The 27017-nt window shown below is 47.8% G+C and overlaps 1 protein-coding gene across 3 annotated transcripts; it reads left to right on the plus strand.

Moving 5' to 3' along the window:
- Window positions 1–1227: 1227 nt before the first annotated feature.
- On the plus strand, window positions 1228–24904 carry Trpv2 (transient receptor potential cation channel subfamily V member 2). Of its 3 annotated transcripts, none has more exons than XM_027427168.2 (15): window positions 1228–1364; window positions 3793–4083; window positions 6486–6619; window positions 8526–8816; window positions 9739–10037; window positions 15883–16056; window positions 16311–16466; window positions 17073–17171; window positions 17635–17705; window positions 18132–18297; window positions 19641–19707; window positions 20494–20822; window positions 21749–21876; window positions 22676–22755; window positions 24648–24904. In XM_027427168.2, the coding sequence occupies exons 2-15, from the start codon at window positions 3896–3898 to the stop codon at window positions 24734–24736; spliced, it is 2271 nt and encodes a 756-aa protein (XP_027282969.1). In that variant the 5' UTR covers window positions 1228–1364; window positions 3793–3895; the 3' UTR covers window positions 24737–24904. The 3 variants fall into 3 exon arrangements, with proteins under 3 accessions (XP_027282969.1, XP_027282967.1, XP_027282968.1); XM_027427166.2 differs by having other exon boundaries at window positions 1234–1371; XM_027427167.2 differs by lacking the exon at window positions 1228–1364 and adding an exon at window positions 1399–1536.
- The last annotated feature ends 2113 nt before the right edge of the window (window positions 24905–27017 follow it).

Consider the following 27017-nt stretch of genomic DNA (forward strand, 5'->3'; position numbering starts at 1 on the left):
TGATGGATTCATCTGAAAGGTGACCAACCTTGGAGGTAAACAACTATAATCCCAACACTGTGAGGGAGAGGCAGAGGTTTGTCATAGTTGCTCTACACATCAAGACCCTGCCTCAGATAAAATAGTAAGCCAAACTAAAGTCTGCTGTGCTAATGACTGCCACACCAGATGGTACAGGTCTGGAGTGTAGCATGTTGACTGGAGTGTGTAGCGTAGTGTAAAGTGGAGTGGCAAGGCAGGGCCTCTGGACTTCGTGAAGTTGTTGGATGACGTTTGCATTTTATTCCAAGTACAGGAAACAGTGGCTTTGAGCAGAGGAGTGGGTTGACTTGGTATTCATTTATTTATTGTTATTTCGTTTTTCCTCACTTCTGGTACTGGGGGTCAAGCCAAGGGTCTTACACATGCCATTCACTAAGTGCTCCACCACTAAGCTAAATGCTGGCCCTTGGTTTATATTTTTAGCAGGCCACCTTAGTTGATGAGGTGTGAGAGACAAATTTGGAGGTAGTGGAACTTTCTCAGGGAAAGAAACTGGTGGTTTGGACCAATCAGACACAATTCTGGACATGGAACAAGGACAGAGGTCTCCGAGAGAGGCAGTGGAGGAGAAAGAGAGAGACACAGGAAGGAAGGGAGGGGGAAGGGAGGGGAGAGCTAGCCCCTGTTCTCCTTGGCAAGACCAAATAGGAGCCTTGGGGATCCTTGGGGTCAGGACGCTGAGGGAATCTCTCCCTAGATGGAAATATGGCTGGATGGGTGGGGCTGCATTCTTTGGGACAAAAGTTAGGCTGAACCTCTTTTCTCCCTGGGGCTATCACACTCTTCTCTCCCTCATTTAAGGGTCAGCCAATTATGAACCACATGACTGCTAGGGGGCACATAGTGGTAAGAACCAGGAGTGGTGGGGGTCAGTGTAATGGGGCACGAATCCCACACCCATGCCAGCTCCCACCCGAGCCAAAGTCCCAGCACCCTTGGGCTGCCTCTGATTGCCCCAGGGGCTTCTCTGGCTATGGGGGTGGTGGTGAAAGTGCACCGATGAAGGGGCAGGGCTTGTCTCCCCAGAGAGGGTGTGGCCAGTGGTCCAGATGATAAGCCTGATGGCCAGTCACTGGTCCTTGACCCGTCGGCGTTAAACCCGAACTGTCCACAGTGCGCGACGAACAGGTTGAGGGTGGACAACACAGAGAGAGCTCGGAGGTGGCTGCCGAGGTTCCCGCAACCCTTTGCTGTTAGCGCCGGGCCGCGCCCCTCCCGGCCGCACTTCCTCTCTCAGTCCCAGCTGCCGCTGCTGGGGAGCCCCGCTAGGCTTGGTGATTCTGGTGGCCTGCAGTCTGCCGCCGCCACGCCTTGGCTTCAGGGTGCGTGGTAAGTCGATTGGCATTTGGAAATGTCCTAGGGGGTTGCGTCTGGAAGTCCGACAACGGGTGGCTCTCTGTGCATCTCCATCCTGGAGTAAAGGTCTCTGTGTGGACTCTGGCTCCCTGGACCTCCAGGCCTCTTCCTCTGCTGCCAGAATGGGGATCCCAGGAGGTAGGGAAGAAGCCGGGGAGACAGTTGTTGCTGCTGGGGGTGTGAAAATGGTGTCAGAGGCATCATGGGCCAGGATTTGCTTGAGGACAAAAGCTAGGCTGCACGAAAGGAGGATGACCATGCCCTAAAGTGGGCAGAAAGGTGGAGGGTCATAAATGTTAGTGTCAGTAAGTACCCAGCCAGGTCCCCTGGCTGTTGTGGAAAATGCCCCACCCAGTTATCTAGGGTACTGGGATCCTGTAACGATTTGAGAGTGGGCCAGGCCACGCTGCTACTTCATCTCTTAGCCCTGTTCTTTTCTGTCCCTTCCTTTCACCTACCTGTTCCCTACCCGTTTCTCCCACCCTTCTGTCCCCTGACCCGGCTCTGATTCTTTCCTTCCGTTTCTGCACTCTGTGCAATACAGCTCTAACTAGGTCCCAGCCCTGGCCACGTGATGGAGGCTGTGGTTGCAGTTTTCTGATGAAGTTGAGGTTAGCAGTCAGCTAACCCCAGACCCAGTATGGAGTCTGAGGTGGGACAGCAGATGGAGCTCGCCATTCTAAAGCCCCTATAGAGGTGGCACCTGATGTCCTCAGACATGAGTCAGACAGGAAACATACCCCCCCCCCAACTGAACAGGCACACTATGACATAAACCGAGGTGGAAGCTCACTTCCCTTTTCTGAGCCTCAGTTGTTCTGGCAGCAAAAGGGGGGATTTGATAGGCCAATGGTTCGACTGGAGAATCTCCCTTTCTGCAATATGGGGTTGAGTGGCCTGCCCTGGCCCGCTCAGCAACTGAAGTTTTATCTGTTTGAACCACCGGGCACAGGGCTTGATGTCATGTAGAGAAAGGGTGGGGTTGCGAACACAAGCATTCTTACCCCCAAATAGGCTTTGAGGTTTCTTAAATATCAGAAATTCCCAAGGTGGAAGCTAAAGACACTCATGAATTCTTGAGAGATAATATCAAAATGACAAGCCTGTCAGGTCCCTGCTTCCCAGCAAATCATCCTCCTGACATTGCCTTTCTCCTTCAAGGCCCATTTTCCCTCCTGTAGGGCTAACTATATTGTGGAGCTGCTTGCTCCTCTCCCACACTCCTCTTTTTTTGTTTGTTTGTTTGTTTTTCAAGACACGGTTTCTCTGTGTATCCCTAGAACTCACAAAGATTTGCCTGCCTCTGCCTCCCTAGTGCTGGGATTAAAGGCATGCACTACCACCCCCTGCCTTGTTTGTTTTTGAGACAGGGTGTCTTTATGTAGCCTTAGTTGTCCTGGAACTCACTATGTGCATCTGGCTGGCCTCTGCCTCCTGAATGTTGGGTTTAAAGGCATGCACCACCAGGCATGGCTCGCTCTTTTATTTTTTATTTTTGTGTATGTGGATGTGTGAAGATGCCAGAGGTAGGTAGATATGGAATTTCTTCTGCATCTCTCAACTTCATTGTTTGAGCCAGGGTCTATCATTAAACTCAGGAATTCAGGTAGATTGGCTGGCCAGCGATCCCCAGGGAGCCTCTCCTCTGCCTTTCCTCACCGACATCAAAAATATGTCTCAGTGCCTGGCTTTTTATGTGGGGACCAGGGACCCAAGTTCAGGTCCTCCTGGTTGTGTGGCAAGCATTTTACTGATTGAATTATCCCCTTATCCCTTTTCTTTCCTTTCTTCGTCCTTCCCTCCCTCCCTCCCTCCTTTCCTTCCTCTTATTATTTTTTTTTGAGACAGAGTATATCAGGCTAGCGTCAAACTCTATGTAGCTGAGGATGACCTTGAACTCTCACCCTCTTGTCCCAACCTCTTTTTTTTTTTCCCCCAACACAGAGTTTCTCTATATGCTTGGCTGTCCTAGAACTCGATTTGTAGACCAGGGTGGCCTGGAACTCAGAGATCCACCTGCCTCTGCCTCCCAAGTGCTGGGATTAAAGGCATGCACCACCTCTTTTTTTTTTTTTTTTTTTTTTTTTTTTTTTTTTTGTATGTCTGGCCTGGTGTCTGTGGAAGTCAGAAGAATATGTTGGATCCTCTGGAACTGGAGTTACAGAGGGCTGTGAGCCAACATGTAGTGCTGGGGTTTGAACCTTGGTTCTCTGGAAGAGCAGCCAGTGCTCTTAACCACTGAGCCATCTCCCCCAGTCCCCCAGTGCCTTGCATTGGATTATAGGTGGCTTATGCGTTGCTGGGGACAGAAGCCAGGCCTTCATGCTTGATAAACAAGCACTCTGTTTACTGCCCCAGCTCCTACTCTCAGATTCTCAATATCACTTTCTACAGGTCCCAGCCAAGTCTGCCCTACTGCGGTATGAGAGAGAAGGAAGCTTTGGCATAGCCATCTCCACAGAAGTTCCAGCTGTAAGGAGCATCGGCCTCTCTTAGGATGACGTCACCCTCCAGTCCTCCAGCTTTTAGGCTGGAGACATCAGATGGAGACCAAGAAGATAGTGCTGAAGTGGACAAAGGAAGAAATGAGCCACCCCCCATGGAATCACCATTCCAGGGCGAGGACCGGAATTTCTCCCCTCAGATCAAAGTGAATCTCAACTACCGAAAGGGACGAGGTGCCAGGTAAGGCAGCAGATGGAGAAGAGACAAGAGAGGCTCCCACACAGCACTCCAAAGTCACTCAGTGACCAATCCAGCACATATCTGTTCCTCATTGCCTAGCTATGTTGGCTCCTAAGTCCCACATCCGCTCCCCAGGGTTACTTCTTCCAGAAGGTTCTTATTACTTGGCCTTCTGCCAAGATTATGCTTTTTGGTAGGGACACTCTCATTTAGTACCAAGTGTGCAACTGACAATCAACCCCTCCTGTTTATGTTTTAACTCCTGCCCGTTATGGTCCCTGTGGTAGCTGGGGTGGTGGTTGGACCCACAGTGCATCCAGGGAGAGACAAAGACATCTGGAAATGCCTTGAGTGCATCTCTGCTTTGCTCCAAAGCTGACATAGTCACTCAGGCAGTGTGAAACCTGAGGACTGAGGACAGTGGGATTCTACTTATCCTCATCTGTGTTTTGAGTTTCCTCTGTTCTCGCTACCAATTTAGACAGTGATTCTGGGGGAGGTGGGGCTTCTAGTCCTGCTAGGGAAATGTACCTGGCTTCCCAGCTTCCCAGAATCTTTATGTGCCAGCAAGACTGCCAGGAAAGCCTATTTTTCCTTTCTCATCCCTGAGATTTGGCCACCAGCCTTGACTCACTATGCTGTTTGTGCCAGAGAGCTGTGGCCAGATTTATGACAGCACCGACAGGTGCCTGGGAGGCAACTTTGAGTAGTGTAGCTGGCCTAATAGAGACAGAATGGGCTCCTCTATGCCCTCTGGAGCCCCAGTCTGTGCATTCTTTGCTTCCCTATTCCTGCCCTGGTGGTAGGAAGCACTGTTCAAATGGCCATATTTTCCAAGCAGACAGACCACAGGGCTGTGACAGAGTCCTTCATGGTCACGTGGCCATGTGGCTAACTGGGTGAATGCAGCTCATCTAGCCAGGATGATGCAGACACACACATACCTGTGTGGTATCGCAGATGTGAGGGCTGGCTCTAACTACACCATGGCTGTATAGCTTCAAGTGTGGATGACCCCATTAGTCACCCTATGTGTCAGAGTCACCGGTCCTTATTGGGTCAGCTCACTCCACAGGAGATTTGCTTGTTTGCTTTTTGGAGGCTAGCCTCCAATTTGAGGTGACCCTCCTGCTTCAGTCTCATGAGTGGTGGCATTACAGGCATGTGCTACCATGCCCAGCTTTCCAAAGATGTTAAGCTGGGACCTAAGAATCCCTAAATCATGGAGTGAGTAGCTGTTTTTTTCTTAGTTTGACCTCTTTTCCCTTGTATTTTCTTTTCATAGTTCCAGAGGCCCCAAAGTTAGGCAGGCCATTGTGAATATTGAGGTGGCCTAGGAATGGGTTGCCTAGACTCATTTGGGGACTCAATATGCTGTATGCCAGGCCCACTGCATGGGCTAATCACTTTGTTTGATGATATGTTCTTGGGTCCTTATAATAACCCTTGAATATTTCCATTTTCCAAAGAGTAAACTAGGTTAAGAGAGGTTAAGTGACTCGCAAAGGAGATGGGGCTATTTCATTAAGCAACTGTCCGCATCACAAGACAAACCCAGTGTGTAGTCTCATGAGCCACAGGAGGCCTCTTCTGGGCTCTATGGAAGAGATTTCCCGGAAGTGTGGTTTCTCAGTAAAACCATGTCAGCATATGATATTTAGTGCTGGGTAAACATGATAGTCTATCTCTGGGAAACATCTTGCTTGCCCAGCCAAGACCCTTTCTTGGGGTTTAGAGATGGAGCAGCCCCCATGGAACTCCAGTTCTCCACTGTGTGACTTTGGGTAAGGTGTTTTACTTGTTTGCCTAATGGAGAAAAGAGTGGCTCAATGCCTGTAGGGCTGCAGTGCAGATGAATAGTGCAGACTTCTAATTAATAAACAGATGCTTTCTGAGAAGAAGGAGCTTTCCTCAACCCCTTTACTAGTGCTGTTGATGAACTGAGGGCATTATGCCAACCAGGCAAGCACTTTACTGCTGAGCTACACCTGAACTCCTGTTTCCATTCCATCTTCAAAATCAGTGACACATGCAGCCTTTGGTTTGCAGGCACCTTACACAACCCTGCCCAGACCCATACAAACGTTCAAGGGCCACCGTAAGGTGTGGAGCTGAAATAACTCCTCTGGGATAACAGTCTTTTGAAAAATGATGCACTTGATGCTGAAAATACTGCAACACCACAGTATTGCAGCAGATTAATGTCCCAGTGGGTTTCTTCTCATCTTCTGAAGCCCTGTGCTTTTGGGGCCCTAGGAGAGAGAAGCCTGCAAAAGCATTCCCGTGTAACCTGAGGTGCAGTGCTCTAAGAGTACTGACAATCCTTCCATGCATGAGGAGTCTTCGTGCAGGAGGGATTGTCATCTTTCTCCAACGTGAGTCACAAAACATGTTTTCCACAGCCAGCAGGACCCAAACAGGTTTGACCGTGACCGACTCTTCAGTGTGGTCTCTCGGGGTGTCCCTGAGGAGCTGGCTGGACTGCGAGAATACCTGTGCCGGACCAGCAAGTACCTCACTGACTCTGCGTACACAGGTAGCCCCTTGCCCTTTGGTGTCCTTTGTGCTCAGGATCAGAGAGCCAGCTGTTCTTGGGGCTGGAGAGATGGCTCAGTGGTTGAGAGCACTGACTGCTCTTCCAGAGGGCCCAGGTTCAATTCCCAGCACCCACATGGACGCTAACAACCATCTATAAAAGCAGTTCCTGGAGATCCCATGCCCTTTTCTAACCTTCATGGGACTGCATGCACTATAAAATATTCACTCAGGAGGCAGAGACAGGCAGATCTCTGTGAGTTTGAGACCAGCCTGGCCTACAGAGCAAGTGCCAGGACAGCCAGGGCTACACAGAGAAACCCTGTCTCGAAAAACAAACAAACAAACCAAAGGGAGTAAAATATGTACTCTAGAAGATTCCAATGGTAAAGAAATGTGCAAGGCCAAGAAAACAACAGCCTGTCGGGGCTGGAGAGATGGTTCAGTGGTTAAGAACACTGCTTGTTCTTCCAAAGGTCCTGAGTTCAATTCCCAGCAACCACATGGTGGCTCACAACCATCTGTAATGGGATCTGGTGCCCTCCTCTGGCCTGCAGGCAACATGCAAACAGAACACTGTACACATAATAAATAAATAAATCTTTAAAAAAAAACAAAACAAATAAATAAACAAAAACAGCCTGTCATCCTAGGCTACTGCTAATGGCTTGGCATCTTTTCAGATTTGTCCAGAATATTAGATACATAAAGTGTTGCCACATGCAATAATTTATAATATGCTACTCCCTTCTCCACTGGATACATCTTACTCATTTATTTGGTTGTTGAGATGGGGGACTCACTCTGTAGTTCAGGCTAGCCTTGATTTAGTCTTCTGAGTACTGCAAGGAGTGTGTCGCCACACCTAGCTTCATGATACTGGTGGTCTCCTTGGTGTAGACTGTCATTTAATCAAGCAGGGCCAGTATTTGACTGCTCAGACTGTAGTCTGAGACCTCAACTTGCTACGTGCTTGGCCCTCTGTGCTAAGCGCTTTATGTTATTCCCATAAGTTTTTATAATAACCCTAGAATATCTCCTTTTATCAAAAAGGAGAATAGGTTAAAAAAAAAAAAAAAAGGCCACATCACTTGCTGAAGGAGCCAGAGCCATTAACTGAGGGAGCCACTTGCAAATTTTGCACTGGATTTTTTTTTTCACTGGATTCTTTTTAAATACAAGTCTCATACATATAACCCAAGCTGGCCTCAGCTGTGTAGCTGAGAATGACTTTGATTCTTGATCTTGCCTTTACTTCCTAAGTACTGGGGTTTCAGGCATGTACTACCATGACTGGCTTTATGTGGTGCTGGAGCTCACACCCAATGTCCTCAGCTCTGCCTCCTGGATATTCATAGATAATGAATGTCACAGGGTCGGGTGTGGTAACTCATGCCTTAAATCCCAGTACTTGGGGGGCAGAGACAGGTGGGTCTCTGTGAGTTTGAAGCCAGCCAGAACTACAAAATAAAACCCTGCATCAGGGGCTGGAGAGATGGCCCAGTGGTTAAGAACACAAGCTGGTCTTCTAGAGGTCCTGAGTTCAATTCTGAGCAACCAAATAAATCTTAAAAAAAAAAAAAAAAGACCCTGCATCAAAACAAAACAACACACACCCCACCACCATCACCACCAAAACAGGTAATATTACACATGTATTGAATTATGCCTTAGAAACTTGGTATTAAGGCCGAAATTGTAGTTAGGTCTGGTGGTATTTAAATACTGGTACTCTGGAACCTTAATATCTCGAAGCTGAGTTGTGTTCCCACCAGTTGCTTATAGCAGCGGTCTTTTTATATCCTCCCATGGGGTATTCTGGAGTGTAGGTTTGCTGTACGAACTAGCAGATGTTCCAGCCTTGCTGGGTCTGAGCATTGCCTGTGCCTTCCCCTCTCTCCTTGCAGAGGGCTCCACAGGGAAGACATGCCTGATGAAGGCTGTGCTGAACCTTCAGGACGGGGTCAATGCCTGCATCCTGCCGCTGCTGCAGATTGACAAGGATTCTGGCAATCCTCAGCCCCTCGTCAATGCCCAGTGCACCGATGAGTTCTACCGAGGCCACAGTGCGCTGCATATTGCCATAGAGAAGAGGAGCCTGCAGTGCGTGAAGCTGCTAGTAGAGAACGGAGCAAATGTTCACATCCGAGCCTGTGGCCGCTTCTTCCAGAAGCACCCAGGGACTTGTTTCTATTTTGGTGAGGGAACTTTCCTTAGATTCGCTGAGGCACAGAGTAGGTAAAGCTTTGTCCAAGGTCACATGGTTAATGGTTTGGCAGAGCTGGCACTGAACCCCAGTCTTCCTGCTTCTAACCAGACTAATTAAATTACAACTTGTTTAAAGAATGCTTGGTCCCCTTTTAGCCGGGGAAACTCAGCATGTAGCCAAGTCCAAACTGGGGAAAGGATGGGCTGCAAGAACTGGATTGTGCTAAAACATAGTGGGCAGACTCATGGTGTAACTCAGTGGAGGAGCATGTGGTTGGCATGCAGAAGGCCCTGGGTTCAACTTTTTAAAGTTATGTGTGTGTGGTGTGTATATTAATACGTGTTCATGTGTGATTGAGTGAGTGTGGAGGCCAGAAGTTGATTTCAGGTGCCTTTCTCTCTCTCTCTGGTGGTTTTGTTTTGCCTCTGCCCCTCCCCCTCCAGGGTTTCTGTGTGTAGCCCCGGCTGTCCTGGAACTTGCTTTGTAGTCCAAGCTGGACTTGAACTCACAGAGATCTGCCTGCCTGGGATTAAAGGCAACACCACACCCCACTGTGGCAGTCTCTTTATTAAATGAGCTATGCCCCATCTCCCTGGGTTCCATTTTTAACATTCCCCATTCTCAAAGAACAAATAACAACAAGAAGACCTGACCCACTACCACCACTACCACCCAAACAAAACAAAACCCCCAAACCCACCAAGTCAGAATGAACCTGATCAAAAATAATTTGCATTAAGGGGTAGCGAGATGACTGTCAAAGAAGACTGCAAGAGGCAAGGGGGAGGGACATCTGGTTGTCTGCCTCTTACTCTTCCTGATCTGCTTCAGGGAGGCCTGGCCTTCTGCCTGAGGGGCAGGAAGAGTGGTGAGGTGGAAGCAGAAGCTCAGGCTGCCCTCTTGGTCCACAGGTGAGCTACCTCTTTCTCTGGCTGCATGCACCAAGCAGTGGGATGTGGTGACCTACCTCTTGGAGAACCCGCACCAGCCTGCCAGCCTGGAGGCCACTGACTCCCTGGGCAACACAGTCCTGCATGCTCTGGTCATGATCGCAGATAACTCCCCTGAGAACAGTGCACTGGTGATCCACATGTATGATGGGATTCTCCAAGTGGGGGCCCGCCTGTGCCCCACTGTGCAGCTTGAAGATATCTGCAACAATCAAGGCCTCACACCCCTGAAACTAGCTGCCAAGGAAGGCAAAATTGAGGTGAGCACTGTCCCTATCCTGCCTCTCTCAGCTACAGCAGGGTTCAGGCAGACAGTTCATGTATATATACAATGCATTCTGGCCCCTCTCACCCTGGGCCCTTAATTATCTCCCCTCTCCTATCAACCTTGTCCCCTTACACTCCTTTCTCACATCCAGTTTCTCTCTCTCTCTCTCTCTCTCTCTCTCTCTCTCTCTCTCTCTCTCTCTCTCTTTGGTCTTGTTTAACTGAGTTTAAATGGGGCCATCTGTGAGATCACAGATTCCAAACTATCCATCGGTACCTGGAAGGGTCATATGATGAAAATGACTGCTTCCTTCCCAAGAAACAATGTTTTAAAAAAACCATTATTTCCATTTTATGTGCATAAGTATTTTGCCCGTATGAACATTTGTGCACTGGGAGAATGCCTGGTGTTTGTGGAGGCCAAAAGGGGGTTCAGTTACAGATGACTATAAACTGCCAGGTGGGTGCTAGGAACTGAACCTGGATCTTCTGCAGGAGCAGCAAGTGCTCTTAACCCCTGAGTGATGGCTCCATCTCCAAGACACAGTTATATTATTAACCCCTGGGTGATGGCTCCAGCATCCGGGAGACAGTTATATTATTAACCCCTGAGTGATGGCTCCAGCATCCGGGAGACAGTTATATTATTAGTTACTGTTCTGTTGTTGTGATAAAACACCATGATCAAATCACCTGAGAGAAAGGTTCCAGAGACATGAGTCCATTACCATCAGGGCAAGGAAGTGTGCCAGCAGGCATGCATAGTGGCTGGACTAGCAAGTTGAGAGCTCAACAGCCAAGTAGGAAACAAAGAATGAACTGGGAATGGTACATAGCTTCCAAAGCTCAGTGTCATATGTTCTGCAGTGACATATGTTCTCCAGAAAGGCCACATCTCCTAAACCTACCCAAACAGCACTTGGTAGGACCAAGTATTCAAATACCTGAGTCTCTGGGGGACATTTTCATTCACACTAACCCAATGCCCTTTTTCTACATTTTGTCTAATTTACTATTAGATTTTCTGCAGATTTTACCTACTGTGACATTCACATTTTTCTCTCATTATAAGCTTTAAAAACTATATGGTTAGGGCAAACTATACAGTTGGGGCTGGGGAAATGGCTCAGTGGTGAAGAGCACATGTTGTTCTTGCCGAGGATCCATGTTTGATTGCCAGCACCCACAGCCGGCAGCTCACAACTGCCTGGAACTCCAGCTTCGGGGAGATGACCTCTCTCACTTCCTTGGGCATATACACAGACACTTATACACAAACATAAAATAAATAATAACAATTTTTAAAAGTATATGGTCACTCAGGAGGCAGGCACAGGTGGTTCTCTATGAATTTTAAGTCAGTTTGGTCAATATAACAAGTTGCAGGACAGTCAGAGCTACAAAGTGAGACCTGTTTCAAAAAAAAAAAAAAAAAACCAGAGTCTATCAGTCAATCAATTAATCAATCAATATAAAGAAAGAAGAGAAAAAGGAAGGTAGTGGATTTTTATTGGGGGTCTCTGGGGGCCCCCTGGATGGAGGTCAGAGAGGGTATAGTTCAGCTGTTTGCAGCCTCCATGAAACCCGGAGACAATCAGGCTCAACAGGGAGTCAAGTCAAGCAAGATCTCGTATATTGTTTAACAGTAAAGCCCTCTTAAAGTAAAAAACCACAGAGAGGGAAAAGTATTACCCAGTAATTTTAAAGGTATTCCTATTTTGTATCTAGTATCCTAACTCTTGGGCACAGTCTGCGAGTGTGATGACCTCATCCAGTGTGAGTTTGGGCAGCCAATTGTTTTTTTTTTCTTTCTTTTTTCTTTTCTTTCTTTTTGTTTTTTGAGACAGGGTTTCTCTGTGGCTTTGGAGGTTGTCCTGGAACTAGCTCTTGTAGACCAGGCTGGTTTCAAACTCACAGAGATTCGCCTGCCTCTGCCTCCCGAGTGCTGGAATTAAATGCCCAGCGCCAATTGTTTTTCTTAGTAAACATTTGAAGCTTTGTCTCCCTAACTTCCTCCCAGCACCATCTTATAATAGTGCTGGTCATCAGCTTGGGCCACTCCCTCTTCTGGCGGGACATGATCTGTGCTCCTCAACAGGTTTTTTTGTTGTTCTCTGTGTTTTTGATATACAGAATTTAAATATTTTATGTTTGTGGTTTGCATGGTTGCCAATAGTCTCAGCTACCTGGGAGGCTGAATCAAGACAATCACTTGAGCCTAAGAGTTCAAGACCAATCTTGGCAATATAATTAGTCCCTGTGTGAGCAACCAAGCCAAATGAAACTTTTATGTTTACAGGTGTAATCTTTTCCTTTAAATTCCTTGGTTTTCCTATTACTTAATACTTTCTACAAGATTATATAAGTAGTATGTATATAATCATATATAATAAATATAGTTTTAAAAATTATTTTTATATGGGTATTTTGCCTGCATGGATATCTGTGCACCACATACATGCCTGGTGCCCTTGGAGGCCCAGAAGAGCATGTCAGTTCTCCTAGGACAGTTGTGAGCTGCTATGTGGGTACTGGTACTTGAACCTGGATCCTCTAGAGGAGCAGCCAGTGTTCTTAACCACTGAACCATCCCTCCAGCACCAATATTGCATTTTATATACTTGCCACATACATGTATTAGGTACTTTCCATGTTGCTATACAAAATACCTGACAAAAGCCACTTAAGGAAGGAAGGGTTTGTTTGGCCCACACTTTGAGGGTACTGGCCACTATGGCAGGGAAGGCATGATAACAGGAACACGAGGCAGTGGGTCACATCTCGTCTGCAGTCAGGAAGCAGAGAGAGATGAAATGCTGGTACGCAGCTGTCTTTCTCCTTTCTATTCAGCCCAAGATTCCAGCCATGGAATGGTGTCATCTACATGTAGAGTGTGTCTTTCCATCTCTATTGATCTAATCTAGATAATTACTCCTATGTATTCCCAGAGACTTTGTCTCTTCACCAGTTCTAGATCCTGGTGAGAAGATTAGCCATCATGGTGTGTAGCTTGTATTGCATGCTATATAATAACATGATTATGTATGTGTTATCTATATTTTCCTCCAGACTTTTGCAATTTCTTTCTTTTTTATTTGTTTACTTTGAAACAGGGCCTCATCAGCCTAAGTTGCCCTTGAATTCTATTTATGTACATTTATTGTGTGTGTATATAAATGGGAATACATGCTGTTGCATGTATGTGGAATTTAGACTTGCAGGGGATGGTTCTCTTTTTCTACCATGTAGGTGCCAGGAATTAAACTCAGGTCATCAGGCTTGATAGCAAGTACCTTTACCCATTTAACCATCTTGTCAGCCCTGGTCTTGAACTCTTTTTTTTTTTTAAGATTTATTTATTTTTTGGGGGGTTGTTGTTTGTTTTGTTTTGTTTTGTTTTCATTCATTTATTTAGTTCATAAATAAACTCATACACAATTATGATACAGAATACAGTATGCTCACAATGGCATAGCTAAATTAAACCAATTAACATGTTATATCACACATATTCGTCATTTTTGTTTTGAGAACACTTAAAGTATACTATCTCACAACTTTTAAAATATAGCATATTGTTATCAACCATATTTATCATGCTCTCAGTAGACCTCAAGACTTCACAGAGTCTATGCCTCTTGTCCAACTGCAGTTTTATATCCTTAAACCAATCCTTTCCCTATTGTTAAAAGTCCCACATTGAAGCCTAATAGCCATAATTCTGCTCTCTGTTCCCATAAGTTCATCATTTCTAGGTTACACATAAAATTGAAATTGTGTGACTTTTGTCTTCCAGTGGTTTGTTTGTTTTTTGAGACAGGGTTTTTCTGTGGCTTTGGAGGCTGTCCTGGAACTAGCTCAAACTCACAGAGATCCGCCTGCCTCTGCCTCCCGAGTGCTGGGATTAAAGGCATGAGCCACCACTGCCTGGCCCTATTCACTTTTTTTTTTTTTAAGATTTATTTATTTATCATATATACAGTGCTTTGCCTGCATGCCAGAAGAGGGCAACAGATCTCATTATAGGTGGTTGTGAGCCACCATGTGGTTGCTGGGAATTGAATTCAGGACCTCTGGAAGAGCAGCCAGTGCTCTTCATCAATCAGACATCTCTCCAATCCCCATGGTCTTGAACTTTTGATCTCTCACCTTAGCCACTACAGTGTTGGGATTACAGGCATGCATCATTCATACCTGTCACTGTTATTTATTTTTAACTTACTTAAAAATTGTTTTAGGCCGGGCATTGGTGGCTCATGCCTTTAATCCCAGCACTTGGGAGGCAGAGGCAGGAGGATCACTGTGAGTTCAAGGCCAGCCTGGTCTCCAGAGCGAGTGCCAGGACAGGCTCCAAAGCTACACAGAGAAACCCTGTCTCAGAAAAACAAACAAAACAAAACAAAACAAAACAAAACAAAAAACCCAAAATTGTTTTAGATTTATTCATTTTGCATGTGTGAGTGACTTGCCTGCAGAGTTCAGAAGAGGTAGGGTATTGGGTACCCTAAAACTGGACTGGAGTATTTGATAATTTCGAACCACTATGTGGATGCTGGGAACTGAACCAGGGTCCTCTGTAAGACTAATAAATGCTTTTAACTACTGAATCATCTCTCCAGCCCCCACCGTTTTGTTTTTAATGTCTAAAACTGATTTGTTTGAAAGTACTTTTGGTAGAAAGCGTAAGCATTGCCCAGTTCTCCTTTATCCTCCCAAGTGCCTTCTGAGTATCTAAGGTTTTGTTTGTTTGTTTGGTTTTTTGAGACAGAGTCCTCTGTGTAGCTTTGGAGCCTGTCCTGGAATTCACTCTGTAAACCAGGCTGGCCTTGAACTCACAGAGATCCTCCTGCCTCTGCCTCCTGAGTGCTGGGATTAGAAACGTGCGCCACCACTGCCTGGCCATAAGTATTAGTTTTAATACTGTTTCCTGCTCTCAACTTTTGGTGCTCTTGCTGGAGCGTGTGTGCCTCTTTGTTGTCTAAAAGCCTGGCTGGGGCTGCAGAAATGGTTCAGTGGTTAAGAGCATTGGCTGCTCTTCCAGAGCAGAATTCGATTTCTGTCATGCACAGAGTGGCTCACAACTGTCTGTAACTCCAGTCCCAGAGGATCAGATGCCCTTTCTGTCCTCTGTGGGTGCTGCACAGAAATACACACAGGTGAAACACCCATACACACATTAAAATGAACAAACAAACAAAAAAAACCTTTAAAGGCATAGCTCTAGGGCTGCAGAAATGGCTCACTGGCTGCTCTGCCAGAGGTCTTGAGTTCAATTCCCTGCAACCACATGGGGGCTCACACATGGGGTTCTGGTGCCCTCTTCTCACCTTCAGACATACATACAGGCAGAACACTGCGTACGTAATAAATAAATAAATCTAAAAAAAGACATAGCTCTATGTCCTATGTAAATTGATCCACAGTCTGCACCCTCCTCATCCTCATTCCTCGTGTGTGAAATCAAAGACTTCTTCACCTGTTTTAGTTTAGAGACCCTTTTCTAATCTGTTAAGTATCTGCGCTGTGATCACAGAAGTACACACGAGTGCATAACTGGTAGACTCTGATTTCAAGTGACCTCAGGTCCCCAGCTAGGATCTCTGTGCTATCTGAGGAACTTGGGAAAGAAATCCATGGGGCAGAATGGGGGAAGAAAGAGCCATGTTGCCTGTCAGCCTGTGCATATATAGGAATGTAACTCTGACAGTTCACCCTTGGTTGGGCATTTTTAAGAGCCCAAACATGCTAGGACCTATGTGCTCTGCAGGGGCTCACGCTGTTGCCCAGCCCTGGCATAGCATTAGTGTAGGGAGGGTGAGTTATGTGACTGCCCTGCAGATTTTCAGGCACATTCTGCAGCGGGAGTTCTCAGGACTGTACCAGCCCCTTTCCCGAAAGTTCACCGAGTGGTGCTACGGTCCTGTCCGAGTATCACTGTATGACCTGTCCTCTGTGGACAACTGGGAAAAGAATTCGGTGCTGGAAATCATCGCCTTTCATTGCAGGAGCCCGGTAAGTCCACGGGTGTTGGTCTGCTTTGGAGACGCTGGCAAAGGGCAAGTCTTCCTTTGCTTCATAGTACGGGGGTAGGAATGGAGGCATGTGGAAAGCACCTCTCAGGGATCCTGGGTCTGGGAACCTGTTCCCCATCTGCTCCTCTCCACTTCCCTCACACGGAGCCTGCCATGCAGTGTGTGCTTTTCATACCATCTATCCAGCTGTGTCCTTTCTACATGGTGCTTTTGGTTCTCCCTTTCCCACCCCAGCACCGTCACCGCATGGTGGTTTTAGAGCCGCTGAACAAGCTGCTGCAGGAGAAATGGCAACGGCTCATCCCCAGGTTCTTCTTCAACTTCGCCTGTTACTTGGCCTACATGCTCATCTTCACCATTGTTGCCTACCACCAACCTTCCCTGGAGAAGGCAAGAGCTGGGGCACACCTGCATGACGCAACCCTGGAGTGAGAAGGGGCAAGGAGCACCAGCCCATCCTACCAAGGAGGACACTGAGTCTTAGGCGGCTTGAGGGATATACCCAGAGCTCTTCTGGAAACAGTCCCCTAGGGTAACGAGAGCAATGACAGGGAATTCTAACTGAATAAGCTTGCCAGATGTGAGTCAATAGTCTAAGTGGTCAGCAAGTGTTAACTAACGCCTGCTCACACCAAGCTCTGGGATGAAGGACTGCCATTCTCAGTTTACTACAGAGGTAAGGGAGAGGCACAGAAAGGTTAAGTATATTACCTAAGGCAATAAAAGCTCTCAGTGGTAGAGATGACTTGAGCCCAGAAAATCTGGCTCCAAACCCAATACAAATGACCGCTTTTACAAATATCATATATACGTATGATACAAATATCATACGCTTTTAAGGGCCCTTTCCCAGAGCCCATGTTCTCTCTGCTGCTCAGTGGTCTGCCTCTCCATAGTGCAGGCTCAGAATTCTCTCTCACCTGGGGCTCTTGGACAGCTAGCTGTCGGGGAGGAGACCCAAGACTCTAGGCCTTATGAGAATGTTTGTCTCTCCAGCCAGCTGTTCCCTCATCAAAAGCAACTTTTGGGGAATCCATGCTGCTGCTGGGCCACATCCTGATTCTGCTTGGGGGTATTTACCTATTACTGGGCCAGGTAAGGCCTCCTTCCTACTTCTCCACCCTGTGTAGTCCCAGTCAACCATTAGGCAAACCAGGACTTTACAGGGAGTTAACTATGCTGTCTTCAGGGCTGGGGAAACAAATTCCCACACAGGACCATCAGCCCAAGGGTGGCCCAACCCACAATGGACTGGGCCTTCCTCCATCAATCACTAATTAAGGAAAGCCCTGCAGGCTTACCTGCCTACAGCTCCATCTTATGGAGGCATTTTCTTAGTTGGGGCTCCCTCCTCTCAGATGATTCTGGTTTGTGTCAAGTTGACATAAAACTAACCAGTGCAAGCTACATATGAAGGGGAGAGGTTACAGTTTTAGCCCCTGAGGTTCCATAGCTGGAAGCAAGTGGGGGAGGTGCAATCCAGGCCACAGGAGCAGCCTGGCTGTGCTTAGAACTGAAGAACAAGTTTCACACTCTCCAACCTCTCTCTCTTCCACAGCTGTGGTACTTTTGGCGCCGTCGCCTGTTCATCTGGATCTCATTCATGGACAGCTACTTTGAAATCCTGTTGTATGTGACTCTCACTCCTTTCCCATACTGTCTCTGAGGTCTGGGTGTGGCAGGTGTGGCAGAGATCACCAAACTGGTTGTAGAGGCTTGGACCCAGGGCTCCAAGTTGTTGTAGGGTGCTAGGATGGGAGTGTGTGCCAGACCTGGGAATCCTGGCTGCTGGTCAGCTTGCTTTGGTCCTTTCATGTGCCCATCTTTGTAGGGAGTCCCTTTCCATGTACTCTCATGGACTGACATTCTTTGATTCAGGTGCCACTATTATAAGTAGGAAGCCCAGAGCATAAATAAATAACTTGCCCAGGATTGAGGTCAGGCTGTGATTGGTCCAGCTCCAGACAGATGTAGTCCATCTGAGGTGGTGGAGGCAGTCAGTGGTGGATATTACCTAGTGGCCTGGAAGTTGACCCAGATCTTGTCCCCACCCAGCCTTGTCCAGGCTCTGCTCACGGTGCTGTCCCAGGTGCTGCGTTTCATGGAGACTGAATGGTACCTACCCCTGCTTGTGTCATCCCTGGTGTTGGGCTGGTTGAATCTGCTTTACTATACACGTGGCTTCCAGCACACAGGCATCTACAGTGTCATGATCCAGAAGGTGAGAGATGGGGTGGACCAGGTACGGCCAGACTAGGGAGGCCTGGACACCACCTCCCTGTAGACTCCTTTCGGCCTCATGAGGCAGGAGCTAGCCTCTACAGCTAACCCGAACGGAAGAAAACATGAGCTATTTGCCCATGTGTCATTTACCCAGATACTTGCCCAACATTATTGCAGGGGTGGGTGTCCATGTACCTGGGTGTCTTCATGCAGATGCAGATGCATACACATACATTTGTTGGCAGTTGTCCACATAGGAACATGTGCATCCTTCATAAAGGAGCAGATAATATACATATGCACTTACCCATCTGTCTGAGCTTTGGGACATAGGGACATTTGCATAGGTCTGCACCCATTTATTTCACAAGTGTTTAGGAGTGGTCCTTGTTCTGTTCTAAGTGTTGGGAACAACAGCAGTGAGCAAAACAGGCAAGTCCTTCCTCTTTTGGAGCTGATGTTCCAGTGTGGGGGAAAGACATTGCAAACAAACAAAACAACAAAAAACAGTCCAGGATGTTGCAGACTACAAAGCCCTCCAAAGGAAACACACAGGACAGTGCTATGGAAAATGGCCAAAGCAGATGCTACTTTAGAGGGGATGGTGTACAGAACCCTTTCTGAAGAGGGTTGCTTGTTTGGTTTTGGTTTTTCGAGATAGGGTTTCTCTGTGTAGTCCTGGCTGTCCTAGAACTCACTCTGTAGACCAGGCTGCTTCTCACAGGCTTGCTTCTGTCTCCCAAGTGCTGGAATTAAAGGCATGCACTACACTGCCCAGCTGAAAAGGGAGTTTTTAAATTTTCTTTTTATGGAGTGTAGAGGATGGGACCCAGACCCTCATACAAACTAGGCAAGCACTCTACCACTGAGATAGACTCACACAGTCCATTAGTGGTGACCTGGTCAGCCACCTCAGAGTGGAGAAGGAAGCATCCTCTTCTGAGGGAACAATAAAAGTGAAGGCAAAGAGCCAGAAGAAGTGGGGGGTGCTTGAGACAGCCAGGAGACTGCAATGCCAAGGAGGCCAAGTGTGGGGGAGGGAGTAGGTAGCGGGTGGGTGCCTGGGGCTTTATCCCTGTAAAATAGGGGCTGGAGAGGCTCCATGGTTAGGATCAAAGTCTGGCTCACATGCATGCCGGCAAGCACTACTTTCTCCCACTTTCTTTCATCTGAGCAGGAGGCAGATTCTTCTAGAAGCTCCCACTGCTCAGAATGACCTGTGTTTGTGCACACACAGTCTGTGGGAGGGGTGTGTGTGCAAAGGAACCCGACTTATGGGGTTTAGGGTTGGTACACTGTGGACCATTCACCCAGTCTTCCCTGTGGGCTTGTGTGTTCCAGGTCATTCTTCGAGACCTGCTCCGATTCCTGCTGGTCTACTTAGTCTTCCTTTTTGGCTTCGCTGTAGGTAAAGACTCTTTTAAGATTTGAGTGTGTGTGTTCATGTGTAGTGCATGCATGTGTGTGAATGTGGGTCCATGAACTTACATGCATGCACGCAGAGAGACCTGAGCAGGATACAGGGTGTCTTCTGCTATTGTTGTCTGTCATATTGCCTTCAGACAGCATCTCTTACTGAACTGGAAGCTGGCTGGTTTTTGACTAGCATGGTCAGTGAGTTCTAGGGATCTGCCTGTCTGTGTCCTGCAGTGCTGGGGTTATAGCCACACATGGCTTTTTTTTTTTCTTCTTCATTTTTAGAGACAGGGTTTCTCTGTGGATCTCTGGCTGTCCTAGAACTCACTCTGTAGACCAGGCTGGCCTTGAACCCACAGAGATCCACTTGCTTCTGCCTCTCCAGTGCTGGGACTAAAGGTGTGCACCACCACACACCTAGCTATGGCTTTAAAATTTTTAAATTTTATTTATTTATTTATTTGGGGGGTCAGAAGACAACTTATGGGGAGTGGTTCTTTTCCTCCATCAAGTGGGACCTGGGGATCAAATTCAGGTCATCAGATTTGGAGGCAAACACCAAACACCTTAACTTGATAAGCCATTTCTGCCAGTCCTATGCTCAGCTTTTTGCATGGGTGCTAGAGATTCATTCAATCACAGGTTCTTACGACTGCAGTACAAGCACCTTTATCCCCTGAGCCATCTCCCCAGTGCAAATATCTCCTCTTGTTCCCTCTACCCCCTCAGCATGCCTGGGTGTCTCCCAGACTGAGATTCCCCTCTCACTTACCTACAGCCCTAGTGAGCTTGAGCCGGGAGGCCCAAAGCCCCAAAGCCCCTGCTGATAACAACACCACAGTGACAGAACAGCCCATGCTGGGCCAGGAAGAGGAGGCAGCACCATATGGGGGCATTCTGGATGCTTCACTAGAGCTCTTCAAGTTCACCATTGGTATGGGTGAGCTGGCCTTCCAGGAACAGCTGCGCTTTCGTGGGGTGGTGCTGCTGTTACTGTTAGCCTACGTCCTTCTCACCTACGTTCTACTGCTCAACATGCTCATTGCCCTCATGAGCGAGACTGTCAACAGCGTTGCCACTGACAGCTGGAGCATCTGGAAGCTGCAGGTACTGCCAGTGAGGCGCCCCTCTCTCACTCTCGGGACCCTGCTGAGGGCCCAGCACCCAGTTGTGTGGGCTCAGCCCAGCAGAACCAACCAGACTGTAGCCATTCATTCCTTCATAGGGTTGTTGAGAGGATCATATGAGCTCAGGAATATGAAGTGTCCAGGACAGTGCCTGGCACATAATAGGTATTCACTGAGTCAGTTACCATGATCCATTGGCATTATTATTGAGACAGAGTCTCACAACATCCCACTGACTGGCCTCCAACTCACAGCAACTCCCCTGCCTCAGTCTTGTGAATGTAGGGATGACAGGTCTGAGTTACCCTGACTAAATATCAAGTGTGTCTTGAATGCCTATTACTGGTACAAGCCCTGTGGAGAACAAGACAAAGGCCCCTCCTGAGCTCCACATATGTAAAACATAGATTGATGTGGGAGATGGAGAGAAAGTTTGGGGGGTCTCATATGACCCCCCTCACAGAAACATTAGCAGTGTCTGACGTGATTACAGAAGCATTAGCTGTGTAGGTTTGGGCCAGGGAGAGCCTTGACCTGGAGGTTGGACTCTAGCCACATTATTTCTGTCCTTGGGCCATTTCCTCCTTGAGCCTCAAGTGCCAGCACCATTGGAGTCTGGGATGCCCTGGGATGTGTGTGAGTGGGCATGAACACTCCTTATGTGTCTACCACAAACACCGTCTGAGGTATCTTCCCTTAGTTTACAGATGGGGAAAGTGAGATTCTGAGGATTGGAACCTCGTGCCCCACAGGAAACCAGATACTGCATGCAAGCTAGATCCCAGTTCACGCGCTTAGCATATATACCATTAAGTTCTGTGAGGGTGTCTTTCCCCCTTGCTCTGGGTGCTTCATCCTCCAGGCAGGGACTCAGGATGTTTTGTTTGATGTGTCCTTTGTCCCCAGAAAGCCATATCTGTCTTGGAGATGGAGAATGGTTACTGGTGGTGCAGGAGGAGGAAGCATCGCTCAGGGAGGCTGCTGAAAGTCGGCACCAGGTGGGATGGTGTGCCTGATGAGCGCTGGTGCTTCAGGTAAGCCAAGTGGGCGGGGCGGGGTGGGGACAGGCATAGCCCAGGATAGCTTCCCGATGGCTGCAGAAATCAGGTGTGGTGAGGAGAACCAGAGTACTCCATTTGGGCAGGTAAGGTCAGGGATGCTGGATCTAAGAGACACACAGACCTCCCTGTCTGACACCGTGGCCACTGCCAGTGTATTAACCTGTCTAGCCTTGTCATGCAGTGGTGTAAACTTAACGTCCCTCCTGGTGACTCCTGACTTCCTTTCAGGCCAAAAAAGCCAGTATTCTGGAGTGACTATGGTTACCCTCATCCCTAGTTCTTCCAGTCTGATCTTGGAGCTATATCCCCTTCCATGGAAACCAAGCTTTTCAATGTCCCCTCTCCATTGCCATGAGAGGGAATGTGTTAACTAATGTCCAGCCATAGCCGACACCTTTACGGGCAGCAGCTGAGCAAGGGAGAAGATGAAGGATTTATTTGTGATGAGCAGCCACAAAAGAGCCTAGACCTTGCGGCACAAAGATACACCTGATCCCACTCCCTTGCTCTGGGAAACCCAGACACTGAGAGCAGTTGGGGAGAAGGGTGCCTCTTCCTCCACATGGACATCTGGCCTCAGGGGCTGTAATCCAAGAGTCACAGGATCAGCGCTTGTGGGATGTGGGTGGACCAGTGCCTTGTTAGGGAGGGGCAGAAACAAAAAACCGTCTTCCTCATTATCTGTAAGTCCACTGTGGTAAAGGAGGTGATTCCTCCCAGGGGCAAAGCCTGCTAGTTTCTCTGACCTTTGGGGCTGTTTTGTCAACCACAGGGTGGAGGAAGTGAACTGGGCTGCATGGGAGAAAACACTCCCCACCTTGTCTGAGGATCCATCAGGGGAAGGCATCCTTGGTGAGTAGTCTTGGGGTTAGCACCCTTGCCCTGGTTCTTGTGAGCATGTGCTGTGGGTTTGCTGGCCAACACAGCCTTTCAGAGTCTGGGGTGGGACTCAGAGCCCTGTTTGGCTGCTTTGCAGCTGTGCTCACACCTGCTCCTCCTGTAGGGGTTGGTGCCTTAGTCCCTCTCTATGGCAAGCCTGCCCTGTTGGCTGTCTAGGGAAAGATTCTCAGCTCAAAGTATGCTCTGCCTTTCTGTCTCACTCTGGCCTCTTTGCTGTCTTCTCTCCCTGCCCTGCTTATCAGTTGCCCCCTTTGTCCTGGCTTGGGCTGGATTTGGTTTCCAGCAAGGGAAGAAGTCAGGGAGTAAGTTCCGCCCCCTAAGTTCCCCCATCCTATCCTGGCCTACAGCAGAGGTGGTTGGCATCTCCCTGGGCTGCAGCTTTGCTTGACAGGTCAGCCTTCCTGAGATTTCTGCCACTGCATAAGCACCACCTCCTTAACCTCACAGGAGAAGTCACTTCCTGTCAGGTGGTGGTGATGCAGGCCTTTAATCCCAGCAGTGGGGAGGCAGAGGCAGAGGCAGGTGAATCTCTGTGAGTTCGAGGCCAGCCTGGTCTACAAAATGAGTTCCCGGACAGCCAGAACTGTTACACAGAGAAAGCCTGTCTCTCAATACAAAAAAAAAGAAAAAAAAAAAAAAAGAAAAGAAAGAAAGAAAAAGAAAAAGCATCACTTCCTATAAGTCTCTGTGGCATTTGGCCTTTCTGTTCTAGCACCCTTCCTGTCTCCACCAAAACCAACTCCTCCCTCCCAACCCAGGGACGTTCTCCATAGCTTTCAGGGGTTCTCCTCAATTTTCCCTTCTCTTTCCTGCCAAATGTCTTTTGCCAAATGCCCCAGCTTTTTCCCTAATACCCACCCAAGGTGAGTGTGACCTGTTACAAGGAGGCTCCTGGCATCTTGTTGCTCCAAAGCCTATTGATTTCCTACCTCCTATCACTACACCAAGGCTTCCTTTCCACTTTCTCTACCTATTCTCACAATGCCAGGATAAAGAGTCATTTTGCACCGCCCACAATCTGGTCCAGGTATTCCATACCCAAATCCCCATCCCAAACACTGCTGCATGCTGGCCACCAGCTTGACTGCAAACATGCCCTAGCAGGTAGCATGTATGTAGCTTCACCCTTCATACCCAGATAGGGGGTCTCTGCCCATCCCTCCTTTCTGATGCCAATGTCCTTGGCCTCTCAGGCATCCCCTTACAGTTTCACTTCTGTACCCACTGCAAGCTGTCTCGGCATGCCCCTCAACCTTCAGACAAACCTTTCTGTTTCAGGCCTGTCCCGCTCCATTCTGGCTAATGTAGACAAGGACTTTACAGGGCCCACACTACAGAGTCCCTGAAGGGTCCCAGTCCCAGAACTGTTGTTTGACCCATTCCTCAGAGTTCAGTCAGCATGGTAGCCATTCATGCTGTGATACTACTCTTGGTTCTTTGCTTCCTTGACACTTCCTTGTCTGTCTCTGTCCTCTCCTCTTCTCAGGGTGTCCCTATCCACCCCCAACTCTAAAGAAGGGTCTGCTCTCTCCTCTGAGCTCCCCGTCTGAGTTCCTGACCCACTTCTCTCCTGCTCTTCAGTGTGTCTTGGGTGTTCTGATTTCTGACAGAGCCCATCAGCTCTGGGGGCTTTTGAGTTTCTGTAGTGAGACCCCTGAATGGCCCATGAAGAGGATCAGAAATTCTTGTAGGAGGAGGAAAGGAGGGAGATGGGGCTCCAAGATTGACTATTATACCCAGAACATGGTGGGCTTTCATAGTGTGGTCTTTTCTTGTTTCCCTGGTACTTATTGCCAAGGGATATGCCAAGGGAAACACCACAGTGCTCCTCATTCCACTTACAGGTTATGACAAGAACCCAGCTTCTAAATCTGGGAAGAACAGTGTCTCAGAGGAAGACCATCTGCCCCTCCAGGTCCTCCAGTCTCAGTGATGGCCCAGATGCTGCAGCAGGCTGGCAGGGCTGAGTGGGGGATCTTTCCAGCCATACCTGCTGGCTCTGAGGCTACTGCATTTTGGTGGAAATATAAATATATTTTTTGTGTAACTATGTGGTCTAGAAGTATTATTTGAATAAAGTTATGGGGGTCCTTGTACCTGGTAATATTTGTATGTTTCCCTAAGTGCCCACCTGGCTCAGGGGCTCGTCTGCTCAGAAACCCTCACTGGCTGGCTGCACCTTAGTTCCAGCACTGTCCTCTTCCACGTGGCAGGCTGAGGACTGGGTACGAATGAAGCCACTTTCCCACCTCTAGGATGACTTAAGTCTCCATTATGATCTGGATTTTAGCTTTTCCACCCACCTGGGCTTCAGTTTCCCGCCTCTCCTCACCGTTCTCTGCAGGAAAGCCAGAAAGACCCTCTTAAGACATAAGACAAGCAAGTCACCTCTGAACTCCGAAGGCCTGAGAGAAGTATCCTCAGCCTTGCATGTTTTTGCCCATGATTTCCAGACCCTCTAACACCCCTCCCTGTACACCTTTTGCTTTCAGGGGAATTTGATGAAAAGTCCTTAGTACTTTCTCTTAATCATTCATGAAACTGGAAGGGCCTCATATTTGGCTGTTTGACTTGGCATTTGCTAGATGTTTCTGTGACTTGAAACTCCCAGAAGGAAGAGAGAAAGGTGGGAGCTGCACCTGTATTAAAGATTCAAGGCCAAATGATGACTTGTTTGAAATTGTCTTTCAAACCACAGCCAAATTATTTTGGGCTATTTTTGGTCTCTTTGAATCCCCGGCCCCGCTGTGTCTGGCTTAACATCTTTGTGACTATCAAAACCTTACACTATGGGGCTGGAGAGATGGCTCAGAGGTTAAGAGCACTAGCTGCTTTCCCAGAGGTCCCAAGTTTAATTCCCAGAAACCACGTGGTGGTTCCCAGCCATATATGAGATCTTGTGCCCTCTTCTGGCCTGCATGCATACATGCAGGCAGAACACTGTACACATAATAAATAAGTAAATAAATGAAACAAAAATAAAATAAAATCTTACACTACCATTCTTAGCAGACCACTAGTTTCCACAAACCCCAGAGCTAAGAAGGTCACTGGATAGCACCTGAAACCTACTGCTTTAACTTTCTAATTATGGTCCCTTCCAAATGACTCATTCAGTAACTTAAAACACTCATAAAACTTCTTCCAAATTGGAACATGGTATTTGGGGAAACCTGAATCTGTTTTCCTGCCCGTGATAGAGTTGAGACTTCCATCCCTGCATTAAAATCCTAGGTTTATTCCCTAAACCTGGCAGTTCTCTTCTGTCAAAATTGCATAGATGTGTGCGTTGCTGGATGGAACCTGGCATCTCGTATATAGTAGGTCTATCAGACTTTACACTGAGGTGTTTTGAGACAGGATTTCATTCTGTAGGCCAGATTGGTCTTGAACCCGCAAGGACCTCACTGTCTCCTGAGTGCTCGGATTACAGGCTCATGTAATCCTGGCCTCAGACTCTCTATATAGTTGAAAAAGACCTTGAACTTCTGATTCTGCTACCTCCACATCCCTAGAACTTGGGAGTTTGCCACAACACCCAGTTTATGAGTTGTTGGGGATGGAACCAAGAACTTCATGTCTGCTATGTCCTCAACTCCTAAGGGACACCCCAACATGCTCATACACTGATGGAATAGTATTAACAGTTTTCTATTGCCCAAGAGATAAGTCCGATGCAAAAGTCAGAAGCGTCAAGGGCAGGGGACAACGAAAATGGATCTAACAAGACTTCCTCTTGACTGTAATTCTCTAAGGAATGTGATGAGGGTTGTTTGCATAGGGCCTTGAGAGGTTCCGTGGATATGCTGAAACAGAAATGGGGCGCAGAACGACCCGAATCATTAAGCAGCAGCTACTGTTTATTGTCTCTGAATGCAGTTTCGGGTGTGTTATCTCAGGAGAGCCTCAGAAGAGCCAATGTCTCACTCTCTATCTCCAGGTCCTGAGGACAAAACGCTTGCTTACGCAGGCTCTCCACTACACAGCTACATTATTTTGGCCACCCCTTCTCTCTGTCTCTCTTATGCCCAGGCTGAACTCCAATTCCTGCCTCAGACTCTGAAGCAGTTGTGATTTCCGGCCTGCGCTACCAAACCTAACTCGACTTTTTCAAACTTCACACGAGTTTACCAAGGACTGCGAATTCTCCGAAGACCACGGGGTAAAAGAAACGCAGAGAGGACACAAAACCGCGATTAAGCCTTGGCGCAGGC

The sequence above is a fragment of the Cricetulus griseus genome, chromosome 7 (genome assembly GCF_003668045.3).
Source record: "Cricetulus griseus strain 17A/GY chromosome 7, alternate assembly CriGri-PICRH-1.0, whole genome shotgun sequence".
Taxonomy (NCBI): Eukaryota; Metazoa; Chordata; class Mammalia; order Rodentia; family Cricetidae; genus Cricetulus; species Cricetulus griseus.

Excerpts from the sequence above, each read along its gene's own strand:
- Trpv2 (XM_027427168.2), top strand. The coding sequence starts at position 3,896 with ATGACGTCACCCTCCAGTCCTCCAGCTTTTAGGCTGGAGACATCAGAT. Across the intron at positions 16,057-16,310 it reads CCTTTCATTGCAGGAGCCCG|CACCGTCACCGCATGGTGGT; the intron begins GTAAGTCCACGG and ends TTCCCACCCCAG. Across the intron at positions 19,708-20,493 it reads CCTTTTTGGCTTCGCTGTAG|CCCTAGTGAGCTTGAGCCGG; the intron begins GTAAAGACTCTT and ends ACTTACCTACAG.